Source organism: Achroia grisella, unplaced genomic scaffold (genome assembly GCF_030625045.1).
Source record: "Achroia grisella isolate CSIRO2021 unplaced genomic scaffold, CSIRO_AGI_Agris_v1 utg1304, whole genome shotgun sequence".
Taxonomy (NCBI): Eukaryota; Metazoa; Arthropoda; class Insecta; order Lepidoptera; family Pyralidae; genus Achroia; species Achroia grisella.
The window spans coordinates 727,244-744,413 of NW_026712617.1; the positions used below are offsets into that span (position 1 = coordinate 727,244).

At 30.3% G+C, this 17,170-nt stretch overlaps 1 protein-coding gene across 2 annotated transcripts; it reads right to left on the reverse strand.

Annotated features, from left to right (window-relative positions):
• Positions 1-1,593: 1,593 nt before the first annotated feature.
• On the reverse strand, positions 1,594-16,938 carry LOC131855119 (GRB2-associated-binding protein 1). Of its 2 annotated transcripts, XM_059206356.1 has the most exons (11): positions 16,767-16,938; positions 16,467-16,595; positions 11,951-12,149; positions 9,174-9,280; positions 8,556-8,760; positions 7,137-7,208; positions 6,939-7,057; positions 6,544-6,675; positions 5,612-5,719; positions 4,653-4,748; positions 1,594-4,311 (listed from the first exon to the last, which is right to left on the reverse strand). In XM_059206356.1, the coding sequence occupies exons 1-11, from the start codon at positions 16,833-16,835 to the stop codon at positions 4,153-4,155; spliced, it is 1,395 nt and encodes a 464-aa protein (XP_059062339.1). In that variant the 5' UTR covers positions 16,836-16,938; the 3' UTR covers positions 1,594-4,152. The 2 variants fall into 2 exon arrangements, with proteins under 2 accessions (XP_059062339.1, XP_059062340.1); XM_059206357.1 differs by lacking the exon at positions 7,137-7,208.
• Between the last annotated feature and the right edge of the window lie 232 nt (positions 16,939-17,170).

Sequence of the window (17,170 nt, forward strand, 5' to 3'; positions counted from 1 at the left end):
AAGAGAGTCGGTATTATATATAAAATGTATTATTTATCAATTATAATCGCAAAGAACACCTGATCGGGCCTTGTGTACAAAACATATGAGAAATAAATGACCACACCTAAGAGCGAATGTAAACAGTAGATTTGAGGAAACTAGAAAAATAAAGCATGAGGCGGAGATAGCGCTCAATGTTACTCTATTATTTATAAGAAATCTACAACAACATTATAAACAATATTTTGATCAAATAAAGAACACATTATTATAAAATTGCAAAAGAATTATTCTAAATCATTTACTGCACTTATCAGTTAATATCCGAGAGAGAAAGTACTTTATTTCTTTTTTTTTATACAATATATAATATATTGAGGAGTCGAAATGTCGTGTCCAAATATTAAAATCTTTGGTATTATATTAAAAAGTGAGCCAAAGATCACCAAATCTGCACAGATGTATTATATAAGTCATATGCTTGAATTGAATGCTTAACGTTTCTTTTATTTACTAGGGCATATATACCCTAATAAATTATTCAAACTTACACCATTACATTTAAAGTATACAGTATACTATTTTAAGCACATCGTAATTTTACGTGGTTATTATATATTGCCTAAGAGTAATGTTTAACAAGTAACACTACACTAATAAAATACTGTGTTGACTTTTATTAAATTCCAAAATGTGTAAACAGGTCACATAACACATTTGTCCTAAGTCGTAATTTGTGCGCGTAAATACCGTAAATAATTTATACTTACAACAAAATACAAAATAATACAAAATCATTACGCAATTCCAATATTATTAATACGGTCTTTTGTGAGCAATCGTAATATTACATTTTTCTTAGATTAATAATTTCAGAACAAGTCAAATCATTTTACCTCTATCATTTTGAACCAAACATTTTAAAAATATCCAGGAATAACATTTCACCTATATTAAGATATTACAATTAAACAATTTTACAAAGTTATGAATATTTAATTAGATTAAAAATTAATAAATTGTGATGTTAGTTTATTTATAAACAGCTGAATAAAACACTACGTCTGACTACACTTTAATACTATAACGATACTAATACTCATTTCATTTATTTGCAAAAATATAAGTCAAAGACAACTCTTTTTAATATTATATTATATACAAAAAGTTTTATTAAACTATGCATATAGTAAACTTTTAAGCGATTTCATAGAAGAATAAGAACCTTTGAATTAAAGCTTTAAAGGCCACGACAGACATGATTTACATTACGTAAGCACCGCATATAAATGCATGTAATTATAGTTTGTCAGCTTACAGTTATAAGAAAATCTCTCTAATTACCTCTAATATATAAATATATTGATTTCTATACCTTTTACATTACTAATGTATTAAGTATTCCCATCCAGATATGTCTAACTTAGAAAATAATCATATAAGTTAGACATAAGCAGATGACAGTAGAAACTAATATAAAAATATTGGATGAAATAAAATATACACATTATACATACGTTAGGCCGCGTGCAAGGCAACCTACAAACTATTAATCATATTAAATGTCCTCACAAATTCATACCAAATGGTACTTGTGTTAGTGCAACTGTATTTGTGTATATTTTCATTCACATTTGCAAACTACGTCAATTGGTCAAGTTTATAAAATATCCAATGATATTTTAATTTTATTCAATAAAAGTACAAGAATATACAATTTATTCATAAATGTAAATAGTTTTATTTTAAACATTCCATCACTTATAAAATTTATAAATATTTTATTCATACTAAAATATAAAAACAATTGCAGTTATATGGGTACAATAGTATGGATTGAATGTTAGTAATTACAAAAATTATTCACAATATTTATTTATAAAATTAAACTGCATCTAATCGTTTACAGTAAAGAATAAACGGAACTTTACAGTAAAGTACACAATATTATGTCTCAATGATCACAGAATATACAATCAAGTAAGTACTTACATCAGTACTTCAAGATGAATAGGATAATTGTTTGTTTTTTGTAAAAAACTATATTTCAGCAATAACCACGAGAGTATACTTAACATCATATTGATTAGCTGCTGTTTATAACTATAATTTCACACTAGAGCGCTGATGGTAAGCATTTGTCATATAAGACTAATAAAAAAAATCCCTCGACCAAATTAAAAACTAATGTAAAATGTATCACATTGATATTATTTTGTGTTTGTATAAAGGAAATAAAGAAAATTGTGATGATTTTATTTAAATAGTCATTATTTGAACTACAGAACAAATCCTGATACTTGATCAAACTAAACACAGTCATTGTCTTTGTCACGTTTTGCACTTGTAGTAATGTATCTTAATCGTTAATTTAACAGTCAATTAAATCGGAATCAACTCCTTAGTGCTAGCTAACAATGTTCCATTCGCGTGTCATGCACCTCTAAGTAGCGTTAGAAAAGTAATTTATGTTACTGGAGTTTTTATTATTGTATTTTAAGAAATTCAGTATTAAAATTACATTTATATTCAATAATACCATTTACGTGTAAAAAAATAATATATATATATAAAGTATTTGTGTATATTCCTCTACTAACAAGCGATCTTCACACCACTACAAGCTTGACTTATCTTTAATGCTCTTATTTATATTTGATATTCAATAAAAGTGCTTATAAATTCAGAATCACAGTTCAAATGGCGGTTATTGCAAATAAAACATTATTTACATGTACTATATCTATCACGTGCAATGATTGCGACTCGGACGGCGCCTTATCAAACCGAACCTTGGCCTTATTGTAAAATCTGGTTTAGCTCGCAACATCCGTGTCGGATCATATACACTATAAAGGTTTAGTTTGATCAAGATGGAAATATTATTTAATAAAATGTGTATAACTTGTATATCTCTTATTATAATTAACAATAAATAATTAAAAAGGCTTGCTTCCTAAAAAATATAGCAATAATAAAATCGTTGGCTAAATAAGAAGACGGTAAGTATCAGACTATAGCGGTATATATCCCCAGTTGTGGGAATAATGTTAAGTATAAAGAATTAATAAGGACTAGACCCGCTTTTCTAAGGTTGTTTGTACGTAATTATCAGCAGATTATTAATAGTTTCAATTACAATAAATATATATTTTCTTGCATATTTAAGTAAATCAATTATACAATCTGAAATATTAACGCTCATTAGCATTCATTATCAAAATATTTCTCTTAAAAACCGTAAAATATATATTTTTCACCTTTGTCAATTTAAGTACCTACATAATCACTACGTTTATTATTGCATGTTGTTTATGCCGTATATCACTCAAGTAAAAAGTACGTTCGTGTAACTTAAAATATAGAGGCATAGATTAAAATGCAAAAAAAATCCTTCAAAATACGTTTACAGTAACACTCATTGGTTATTGATATTTTTATAATACTGTCATGTATATTATAATAGAGTGAACTTGTTAGACGCGGTAGAACCTGCCAATACCTCAGCCATTGGTAGTACAAGGAAGACATTCTTAAGAATCATTTAGGTAATATTAGTGTTCAAAATATAAGAAAATTCAATAAACAGTCCTATTCATGTAGTAGTAGGGTAGTTGGGTAAGTTGCGAAAGTTTGACGTAACGAGATAGGAATGGTGATCCTGATAAATGCTGAGAGTCCATTGAAAAACTAAGCCAAAGTATTATAATAATAGTTGTAAACAGCTTGTGATTGTAGGGACTAGTTTGTCAGAATACCTACAACTAATTAATTTTTTTTTAATTATTTCCTAACATTTGTATTAATATATATTCCTTAATATACTAACGGTTATTTGTACTTTTATATAATACTTTAAAAAAATATTTTGATACAATATCATCTATGGAGCTCATACCAGATTCATCTCGGCAGGGCAGGTACATTCTAAATCTGAAAGCGACTATAAAATATTATGACATATAAAAATGCGTCTAAACAAGTCTACATGAAGTGATTGTTCAATTTTAATTTACATTTACGTAAACGTATTTAGAACTGGTTCTCTTTAGAGATATAAGAGAGAGGTATTATATTACATCTCTTTTATGTCTAAAGGGAGTACTCTTATACGAACAACCTATGACCACTCCAAATATTCGCGAACTTTAATTCAATTCCGTATTCCATTCAGTTGTGGCTGCTCCTGGATGCTTCGGCGTCTTTCCGAGTTATATTAAATGCTTCTGTTTTGAGAAAATCGACAGTTTTGTATGCGGAGTCCGCATCGATCGCTGATGGTAGCTTAAATTGGGAAATATCCATTTTCTTCATAGGGACATCATGTGACTGAAAATACAATATTGAATTAAGTATCATAAGAAACAACTAAACAGTGTTGAAATTATTTGCAACTGGTTTTTATGCAACTGCATTTCAGTATAGTATCTATTTATATGAAAGTAAAATATGCAAAAATATGCGAAATAGTGCGGTCGTGCATAAAAAAAAACACAAAATAATAATAAAAAAACATAAGCGTTCCTCAGGAATGACTATATTAGTGGATGAAAACCGCATGGAAATCCTATGAGCAGTTTTCGACATTAACGTGAACATACATACAGACGCACATAATGAAGTAATAAGTTTAATTGTATTTATACAATAAGGTATATATTTTAAGTTACCTTTGAAGTTATGGGCTTAGACATGTGAAGATCCAGATCTAAATATTGTAAGACATCAGCCTTCACTTCATCAGATTGTCCACTCTGTAACACCAACTACAAAATAATACAATATCAATAATAGATAATAACAACATCCATTAATTTTTCTTTCCATATCTCTCCATCATAAATGCAATGGTTTTTCTCAAAAATCTTATATGCGAATTGTGTACTTTATGGTAATTTACCAATTAAATATAAAAAAAATATCCCCGGTCAATCCACACAGCGCCATCTAGGGCCAAGTTAAGCAGATATTTTGTTATAGGAACTACACAACTGATAGAAATATTTAGACTTTTCTTCGTATATACACAATACATCCTTTCTGCTTTTATAACATTAGTATGAAGTAAGATAATATAGCTATAGATGAGTTTAAGTAAATTGGTGAACCAGGCAGAAATGAAAGAAAAGTGAAAAAACAATTTAATACCTGCATATTCTATATACATAACATACAATATTTTCATAACTCATTACTGAATCTAATAATGTTCAGAATAATAATTTAATAAAACTGATTATGCCTGTGTCAGCGATATAATTTTTTTTTTACTGGGTTGTTTGGGCTATTTTCAGGTGTCTATAGTACCTGTAGCACTGTGACCTACATAGATCTATTGTGCTCGCCCTTTTTCAGAGGTCGCTACCTAGACCTGTCAAGGACAAGAATTGAAGGATATTCTTAGGAGCGATGGCTTTTGTCTCCTCAGGAAAGAGTGTAAACTTTAACTAAACGAGATATTTCGTTTATGCATGAGTGGGCTACAACCACATAGGATATGTAGTGGCGTTTCCTCTTCAGTTTGGCAGAATCTGCAGATTTTTGTCATGCATAATGATATAACATTACACCAATACAAATTAGATGTGAAATAAGCAGGAGGATAATTATGATGAACTTGTGATAATACCTGTCCACTTAGATTGTGTATATGGCCTATACTGTGGCTGGAGTGTCGTGGTTTGAGCGCTCGATCTACTGCAGGCGGGAGTGAAGATAGGTTGCAATATTGCATTGACTGCAACAGATAATAAAAATACATTAAAAAAGGAAAAATACTATGTTAGTAAATTATTGGTTTTTATGTAACAGCAGAGGTATATATCTTAGGTCTAGGTCTTTCTTACGTCGTCTCATCGTCCGTGTTATCATGCGTTCATACCGTGTAATTTCAGTGCCATATTTCATGTCCCATACAGCATTCAAAGCAAACAGTTTAACGGCATAAATAGAAGAGACAGAGGTGGCCATGCAGACGAATTTGTAAAAACAATAGCTCAATGAAAAATAGTATTATTGTAACATTACTTTATTAATTTCATTATCACACCATCCTGTTGGAATGGACATTGTACTTAATAACATCTAATAAACAAAGTAACCATATGAATACAATGAACAAATTGAATCAATTTCATTGTCCCTCTGTTTCCATTTCCCTACCTCGCTACAATTCCTGTTACGCTATCTGTATCTGTTTTCCCTAAAAATTTCACATATCTGATGTATATAATAGCAAACTAAAAAAGTATATTTTAACATTTATTATAATACATACACATTGCCAATCTGTCCGAATATGCCTGAAGCGATTCTACTTATTATAGACTAGCTGTGCCAGCAACTTAGTTCGGACTGGACTATTCAACACAAAAAGATTTTTTTCAATTCGAACCAGTATTTCCTGAGTTTAGCATTTTCAAACAAACTATCTCTTCAGCATTATAATATTTGTAAATATGTAGATATATAGAAAAAATATATAGTACAGAATTTATACAGGACAATAAAATTGCGTGTTGTATTTTATTATACGATGTCATTTATTTTCTGGATACATACCAAATTACCAGCACATAACTCGTCCTCGTCATCAGTGCTACGCAAAATGTTTGGCGACAAGTGTGATCTATTCGAGAGTGAAGGTGCACCACCATGCGACATGCGTCGTGGCCAACGTCTCAATGAAAGGCTCTGCAAATAAATCTCAATTAAATACTTTGTTCTTATAAAGACAGAAATCGATGGCAGTAATTTCTACCTAGCATAACAGTGTAATTAAGCACATAAATATTTAAATAAAAAAAAAGATATATACCCTAGGATTCATATAATATAATTACATGAGTAACAAAAGTATATTTAAAATTAAAAATTATGGTAAAATAATATTCATATGTAAGTTTACATTTCGAAATTTATTTTTACATTCATTTATATTACATATAGTTACTTACACCAACATTTTCTTGGATTTCCATTGGTTCCTCTATTTTGGGGCCTTGGAAAATTTCCTTCTGTAAAAAATCTTTACTCATGGTAAATGTTTTTGGTGGTCGAGGTGGTACTGGAGGACCTAAAACATAATAATCATTGATACACCAATAATATTTTAAATTAATAATTGACATAGAACTACTGGATGTAGATCTTACCATCTTCAGATACGCCGTTCATTCTAGGACTTATGGATAATTTTTTGAATGATTTTTGTACAGTCCAGTCCCCTGTGACGAAGCAAATCAGTTTTGAAATGTATTTAGTTCAAATTATGCAAAAGAAGTGTCTCAAAAGGCAAGATTATTTAAAAAAAACTGATATAAATCATAAAAAGCATAATATTTGCATCATGTGTACATAAAAATTGCGAAATAGAGGTAATTATATAATATATGTAATTTGAATGCCAATCAAGGTGACGGCCCACATGGTGTTACACGAGAACCATCGCCTATATGCATTAACAGCATATACTATAGATTCCTGAGGACTGAAATATTATGCCTCTCTATACCCTGTAATTTCACTGGCTTACCTCACCCCTCAGCCCAATCACAGTTTACAAAGATAGTGCTTTAGGGATGGCTGAAATGGGTGATACTGGATGAGGCTTTGACAGAAATTTATAGAGTATCACTTACAATCTATAAAAAATGGATACACTTCTCCTGAATCAGAAACAGTTTCACTGAGAATCATTGTGGAAATCTGAATGAAAATTTTTAGAACTCTTCATACTCAAAGAAACATGTGACATGGCTTTGTAAGAAGCTAATCTATTTTGACTGCCTTGGGTCTTTAGCAAACCACCTTACGTCTGTCAGTCATGGGTTTGATAACTTCCAAGATGCAAATAATCGTACTTTTAAATAATAAGTATGTTTGTTTGTATTGATTTGAGTGCTTTCTATGTATATATAAGTATTTACAAAAAATAATTTAAGTATTTCCAGCATTTGTTTCCATACATAACACAAGCTCTGCATGATTGTGAATTTCACCGAGGTGCGTGCTACATCCACGCACAAACAATTATAAAACACCAAATTGAAAATTGCATAATAATTATATTTTTTACTAGCTGTACCCATCCGCGAAAACGTCCGCGTAGATTTAACTTTATTTTTCTAAAATAAAAGTAATCTAAGTTACTCCATATTACTTACATAAGCTACCTGCCAAAAAAGTCCCGTCAAAATCGGTCCAGCGATTTCAGAGATTAACCGGAACTAACAGACAGACAATAATTGTAAAAAAAAATAGTTTGGTGTATGTACTGTATTACATGTGTATGGTGTATGTACCCATATGCATGTAGTAAAAAACGGTTATTTCAATATTCCAAATCGACACTCCAATTTTATTTATATGTATAGATTATAATGTCGACATACACAGCGGTATAGCAAAATTAAAGATGAACAGAGAACAAAAGACAATCGTGCTCTTGAGAACACAGAGTTCTCTATTTGAAAATTTAATGAGGATTTAATAACTATTTCTGTTGTAGATTTAAAAAGTACTAGATGATTGTTTAAGTTGTGTAAATTGTCCATGTAATATCCTATACTCACGTATATTTGATTGACTAGCATTCAATGATTTCCACTCCTCGTCACTTAGGTTTGACTCATTCTCAGAAAAATCAGCATTGTTAAGCCTTATGTGTGGTTGACTCATGTACATTTGCTGGCTTCTTGTGTCGGATGCTTTTTCAAATTGTGACCTGGCGCTCGTTACTATATTTTTCGGATCAAAGGTAAATGCTCTTCGGGAGTCCTATTAAATAATACTGCATTAATTACCTAATATGACATTTCATAATTTATGAGATAAAGAAACAAGGAAAAGTACGGATTAAATTTGTTCATGAACAGTAATTACTGTGCAATCTGCACTGAGAATATTATGCAACAATAAGAATAATTGTATCCAACTAAAAATAAATATTATCCCTTCAGGGCTTAGTAGACTTAGACTATTAACCTAGAACTATTAACGCATCGATATATTTTCATAGGTTGAATCACAACATGATTCCCATAAGGCAGCTGATATACAGTCAGTTAGAAGTTTGTCAGAATGCGACTATCTCGATAGTCGGTATATCAGCAGCCTAAAACATAGATATTTCTTCATAGGTAAATTAACGCTCATAAGCGATTTAATCAGATATAGACAATGATATATACCTGTGCTCGTACTCCGGTAATACATTCTGATATCGGAATGTACGGACCTGTACATTCGTACTGGTCGTTCATGGCTGAGAGGGCACTCAAGTTATTCTGATAAGGACCTGAAAATTACAACATAATATATATAATAATAATATATCAGGAAAAATTCATATTGCGCCATCTAGTCTCAAATTAAGCGACCTTGTGTACTAGACAACGACATAATTCCATAGATACTTTTTTATAAATACATAATACACATAGAAAACACCCAGCTCGATACAAACCATCATACTCATTACATACAAATATAATACAAATGTTTCGAACTCGCAATCATCAGGAGGCAGTGTGCTAAATCGCTAGACTACCAAGGCTGTCAATATAACATATGTAATAGGAGTCTCTAATTATATTTGTGTAAATTATGTATAACTATATAGTGAATAGTTAAACTAAGGTGTCTTTGTGTGTTTCACGTTTTTAAATCTGTACTGAATCTTTACAGATCCTTTACCGGATGTATTTAATAAACTGAGACTTCCTGGCAGTTTAACTCTGCACTAACTAAATTGAATTAATTAATTTAATCCTCGTCGCCATTCAGGTAGTAGTAAAATTATTCAATTCAATCTAAATTATTAAAGAGTATCATGAATTGTGTTAAAATGTGTGTATGCTTTGCTTCTAAGAGAGAATTAAAGTAATTTCCAACTACCTCAGTCAGTTATCTATCATATCAAATGACCTTATTAAAATACTTTATCAAGTAGCTGAACCATCAATAGTCTGCCGTGGTTGTTATTTAAGTAATAATGTTATATAAGTTCCTATTGAATAATTTTTATTTATTCCTATTATGACTAGTACAGGTATAGTAAATGTTAAATGAATTCCAATATATTATTTTATACTTCTAAACTACAAGGCACTTAAATCATAATGCAAATAATAAATAGAATACAAGTAAAAGAAGTGAAATATTAGACGAATAACAATCGCAAAACAGACCGCTATACAAAAAAAAAATAACGCGAGCCAAAAATAATATTCAAAATATTTTAACACTTAAATTGACCATTCCATAATATGATCTAAATACGATATACAATTTTGGGATAATTAACGAATTTCGGAAACGAAGGAGTACTATTGCATATGTACATAGTATTTGCTTCTTAAAATTCCCATACGACAAAACAGCGAAACTTTCACATTCGCCGTCGGTCACAAGCCATACTGATCGGTACAAACGCAATATTGTACCAAAATATTATTAAACTTTGCGCATGTGTAATGTTTTGACGAAGTTTTTTTATACTTTTCATTACCGCCTTTACGTGCTGTTAAAAAGTTTAAAAAAACGTCGTCAAAACATTTCAGTTTAACTATACCCACAGCAAAGATTATTCGCAAATTCACAAGAACAGCACCTTCGCTTAGGGTAGTGCCTCAACAAAATACGCAGATTTCTTGCTGCAATATTGCCAGGTCAATGATATATCAGAATCAGTTGCACAATTACTCTTGATTATGCCATAAATGCAGCAATCAATTACAATGCCAATACCATCTCTCAATACAATTGAACGCGCGCACATGCACATATATCTGCGCATATAAATATATGAAGCCAATGTGTCGCGACAGCAAAAATTGTTTTGTAATAAATATGTAACGGATATCCGTAATATAGTATTTCAAATATATGTACAATGATCTACATGAAGAATGTATAGAAATGTTGTAGGTATTCTGTAATTTACAATGCTATCATGTTTAGAATTTTGAAAATGTTCTCATAAGACAGAGTGATTATCATTCTATTTGTAAAAGTAATGCCTTATTAATTAACAATAACTAGTAACAGAGACATTAGAATTATTATTAATAGACGCATGCAAAAATCGAGCATAAATAATAAACTAAAAAATAGCAGTAAGATAAATCATCAACAAGCGGAGTAAGTGTCGGCATTATAAGTACAACATAGAAAGTCTAATATGAATTAAAGAGATAATAATTTATTTAAACATACCTTTTAGCTAAATTCTTATCTCTTTACATTTAAATACTTCTTGTCTTAAACTACGCAAGCATTAAACAGTAGTTTTTGTCAAAAATATGGGTTAGATTTTGAACTACGCAAGCATTGTGGGTTTTTCACAAAAATGTTTCTATTGCTCAGTTTTAATGTAAATTCCAATAGTACTTAATATATTGATGAAGAATATACAAATATGAAAACTGAGGTAGACTGTAAAAAGGCATCCGGATGAATCTCACCTATTTCATCCGCCAAGCATTATAAGTCGTGTTTCGGTTGTAGGGTGAGATTAGTTAGTGAAATCACAGAATATCACGCATGACATCTTAATCCACTAGAATAGCACAAGGGTTACATAGTGTTGTTCATCAATATAGGCGACGGTTACCGCTCACCATCAAATGAGCCGACAGCTTGTTCGCCATTCCAAATGACTCAATAATAGACTACTGGTATACAAAATATGTAAACAAAGTATTATAATTTTCATGATAATTTTTATCCATCACAAAAAAATATATCAAGTTTTTAGAAATATATATATTTAATAGAACGAGATAATATATTTGTTAACAGTAAGACGCGGCATGCTCTCCTTATGTTGTGGCGATGTATATTTTTTACAATAATATTAAATAATAATCAACATAAATATAAAACAACAAGCATTTGATGGATGTAAAGTCATGTAAGGGAAATATTGTTTTATAATTTCTAGCTAATAAATTATTATAAAATTCACCTAGAACATTTGAGGAGTCATCTGTGGCCCGGAGTCCACAAACTCTGCATATAGCGTCGACCCACTTCTCCATTTCAGCTTCGCAATCAGCCTCGAGGTGGTACGTTCGTGACTGTGTCTGGATTGTGAATACGGAGCCGCGCAGCTTAGGGTCTAATGTGCCATTACCAGTACGTTCCATATGCAATCCCGCGTCCACCTGAAACAACGCACAAGTAATAATATAATTACGTCGAAGTAATAATAATAACAGATTTTTTTAATTATACAAATAATTATGTTTATACATGCAATAGTATAATATTTTTTTTGTAAACAATATAAACTACAATAAATTCCCGAAGTATAAAAAACAATAATTTCAAAATAAATATAAACCTTAAAAAAGTAATACTAAAATCTTTTAAAAGACTTGCTATTTACAAACCTATGTCGGCAAGTTCGACTCGTACATTAAGTTTTTTTAATAATCTCGATGTTTTTATACCTACTACTCGTTACTTCTAGAGAAGACACCATTCAAATTCAAAAAGAATAGATCCCAGCGATACTATAGTTTAGATAATAGTACAAGAATATCTCTAAATTGACTAAGAATAATGCTTTTAGTGTTACACTACCTACCTACTATCTCCTTACCATACTTGCTACTTACCTTCTGCCATACCTCTTCAAAACAAAACAAAAAATGCACTAAATATTACGAATAGACGTTAAAAAATCTCTAATTCCTTATTAATGAAAATTCTATGTGTTAACCACACAAGCTTTCGCGTCGATCTGAATGGAAAGTACAAATCGCAATCCCTTCAACGCAACACTAGAATGGTAATTCGAACTCAATAACTAAATTAAGCTTAATCAGTAAACACTAATTCCCAAGAACAACGTAAATTTAATATTGTTACATTGTTCACTTGATTACAAAAGGGGCACATTTGTAACAGGAAAATTTACTAATTATTGCACAAGGAAACACCATACCAATATTTCACAGGAATTGCAAAGGATTCTAATGTTAGATTATTACAGTTGCAGTGCACGCAACTTTGTGTATATAGAATTAAATGCCTACAACATACGTGTAGACTACAGTCTAAGCACAAGAAAGTTATAAAACATTGTTGAATATTAAAAACCTAACTTAAAATAAGTGTCCTTGCGACTGTAATGCCCGATGGGGTGGGTCGGAGGCAATGACGTCTGTTATGAATTGTTATTTTTGTGAATGCAACTGCGGATTTGCCTCCATTTTTGCGAGCATAATTGATTCTAACATAGCAGTATCAGACGGAGATTTTTATAATGTGGTTTGACAAGATGTTTACCGTTTGGCGACAGTTGATGGGAAAATTGACACACTAGGAATAATTTAGTGAGTCGGCCATTCGCACAAGAAATTCCCCTCCCTCTTACTGATTACAAAAATTCAGATAACTATAATGATCTATATTTTTCCGCAATTTCGTCTACGTTATCTGGACAATTTAGCAACCGGAAGAATAAGTAGCTTATTCTTTGCCTTATCGTAAATAGGCGGACACGATGATATATTACTTGGCCATACAAGATATATTTAAAGTGCTTAAATTAAGTTTATTCGAATAAAGGATTTTCTATTCTATCATTCCTTATAGCTATGTAACAAAAGTGACATTTGTTCTAATTATCATGGTTTCAAATAATTCAGCATCACATTACCTTTTATACTAACATTTCATATAGTCATTAATAAATATAAATTGCATTGATATAATGAAACTGTAATGTAATAATATCCGCGTTTACACCATTTCCAAGAATTTTACTTTGTTCATGCGATAATATTAATAATACTATCATTGTTATTAGTTGCTACTGTTAAATGTATTATTTTTACTTAGTATGGTGGAGGTAATATAATGGTATTTTAAAAGACTAGCTAGACACATTTGTCATACAAATTTTGACATGTCACCTGTATCACAATAGGTACAGATTCAGATACAAGCAGCTGATACAAGTATATACAATACATCAATTCTGTAGAGTGATGTCAGGACCATCATTGTAACATATTTCCTGTCCTCTCTCTTAATTTCTCTTAACTTCTTACAGGAAGTAATGGTGCTACTTCAATAGGCTTCCAGGACAGGACACTAAAATCAAGGCAATATAGGAGCAGTGGTGCTGTGTACAATATTGGTCGGGGAGCACGCAATGTAATATCTGGCATAATTTTTCTACACACAGAGATCTAAATGCGATTCAGGGTGCTCGCCACCACTGCTTCTATATTTTAGTGTTGTGTGTGTAAGTTTAATGTAGTCTTTAATCATTTTTATAATATACAATAGTATAATAAGTCATAATTTAGTATACCATCACATACACCATAGTCTTGGTAATTGCAGGTTAGATTCTCACATGATACACATATATTATTCATAGGACGTAATTTTCGTATTGTTTTGAACATCCTCTATAATATTCATTACGAATTAAATAAAAGATCATTTCTTCTATCAGTCATTTAATTCTAGCTATTTGTAGTGGTAAGGGCAGTTGTTGGTCTCTATTGACATCACTGCTTACTTCAGTCTCTGAATGGCAATCTATTGATGCAATAGGCATAAATGTGTTAAGAATTTAGCTCATGTCTGAGCCATCTCAGGCATTCTTAATCAACTGTCTATACTTGCATTGTATGTAAAATCAAATGTAGGTATACTATAATACAATGTTATCCATACAAAGTGATTATTTTTTACACTACAAAATTGTAGATATTGCAGTTAGTTGCAGTATATTTTTGAAAATTTCACTGATTCATCTTAAGTGTATTTTTTCTGATACCACATTTAAATATTAATTTATTTGAAGATGTTGATGAACAACATTTAAATGGTCGATTTGCATTATGATGAAGTTGTTGAATATATTAGATTACCATAGAAAAAGCTGCAGGTGGCAGTAAATAAACATTTAAAATTTGTGCTCATAGAAAGTAGAATTAGAGTCTCAAATTAAAAAATATTTACATAGACATTTTCATTTTTAGTGTTTTGTTATATTTGAAGAAATCAAATGAAGAATTGCTAAAAAGTAACAAAAGAGTTCAATAGTGAATATAAGTTCTTATATGTTTAAAACTTTACATTGAGAGTGTATCAATAATACAATTGGATCCTCCACTTCCACATCAAGAACTACTTGAATAGCACACTGTTTAATATAGACATACTGTTCAGCATAGGCTATGCTAAACCATATCAACATATTATTCAACATAAGTTAGTGCTAAAAGATACAGATACTTCATTACAACATCATGTCAAAACAAATAACTGTATTATTTAACAATGTGATTTTTAGTTTTTGTTTGCACAAGTATACAAAAGATGTATTTTTTATATAGAATAGAAATTATTTAATCAAATAAACTTAAATTTAAGTAATTTTGAACAGTCACAGTAGCGGTAAATTAATAAATATATATATATATATATATATATTAATATAGCTAATTCAGAGTTATCTCATCACAAGAAAATTAGCAAGAAACTTATATGTTGCTCTTTTGAATAATAGTTGTAATCTATATTTTGAAGTTGAAATGTGTAAATTTAGCATTAATTCATTAGAGTCAAAATACACACACAAAAAGATTAAATCATCATCTCATAGTGGTTAGATCACGCCAGTTCCGAGTATGATGAATTCCATTCACAAGTATGATATGAATCAGTCATCACTTTGCACGACAATATTGTAGGTAGCCTAATGACCCGGCCCATCACACCACCACATGTCTGGACATATTAGTAAGCATGATAACTCATGATACTCAACCATGTCATAGCTACCTAAAATTACCTTTTGGTAGTTACAGTATTTATTATGCAGTCTTGCTATATTATGCATTCTTCTGTAAATTGCGAATGCAATATGACAATCAATACAAAAACTGCTATACTACCATATGTCAAATAACCAGTAAGAAAAGGAAATTATAATATTGTCAACTACATATTGTTGTTATCTATGAATTTGTCTTTCTCATAATAGTATTTTTTACACACCATTCTTCCACATTTGTAAACTTAAATCAGAAAAGTAAGTGTTATTAGAAAACAATGACATAAGTTTAGTGAACAATGTATCACACTCCTGCTCAGAGTTCTTATAATTTCAAAATATATATATTATTATTATAATAATATATATATAATTTGAACAAAAACTTTAAAATCCATAATTGAATAATATATACTAATTATAAAAATATATATTTTTATTATTTTTGACATACAAATATTAAAGGCATAAAACAATGGTGAAGATAAAAAACAAATATGCTTACTTTTAATATAAATAATAAATATTTCAATTATGCACTAATTTAATCCAGAATGTGGATGAGTGGTGAGTGTTGTGGTGATTGTTGAATATACAAAACAAACTTCTGTTTAGTTTACTCTTAAATAGAAAATAGAAAAATTGGATACATTAATTAATATAATAGCAACGTAAATACCTGTTCGCACAAATCTAGGTTGATAGTGCCCTTGAGTCGCCTGCAATTCCGGTCTGCGTAGTAATCGAGGAAATATTGACCAGGGAGCTCCCCCGATTGACGCAAGGCAAACCACCTTCTCCGCCATTTCTGAAGTAAATGAAGACTTTGTTACAGATAGTATATGATAAATCTTAAAATATATTGTCACTGTCACAATCAGATCAACAATAATACGAAATATTCTACACATTATAACATATCGATATAATCACAATCTGTCAACAAAGGTAAAAGTTGCAGCTTAAAAAAAATACTTACAGTTCTCCAAATACGTTTTGTAGGCGGTGATTTAGTCAGCCATCCTTCAAAAACAATATTTCTAGACATACTTTTGAATTGCAGGCTTATCTTTGAAACATGAGTCACGGAATATAATTTATTTGTAGTTCGTCCATACCTACTTGGTTAAAGTATCGCTTTTTTACATATTTTTTTTATTTTTGACGACTAATCAATGCATCCAACATGTAGGAATGAATTTACTTTTCATAGACAAGCACAAGTAAATACTTTATGGTTCATATGTCACAATCAACAAAGAGAAATCTTTTGCATAGGACTGAATAGGAATAAAATTACCATGTATGCATTCCAAAAGTTACAATTTTATACCAACTACAATACAAACTACTTTTTTGTAAACAATGGAAGAAGTATTAATA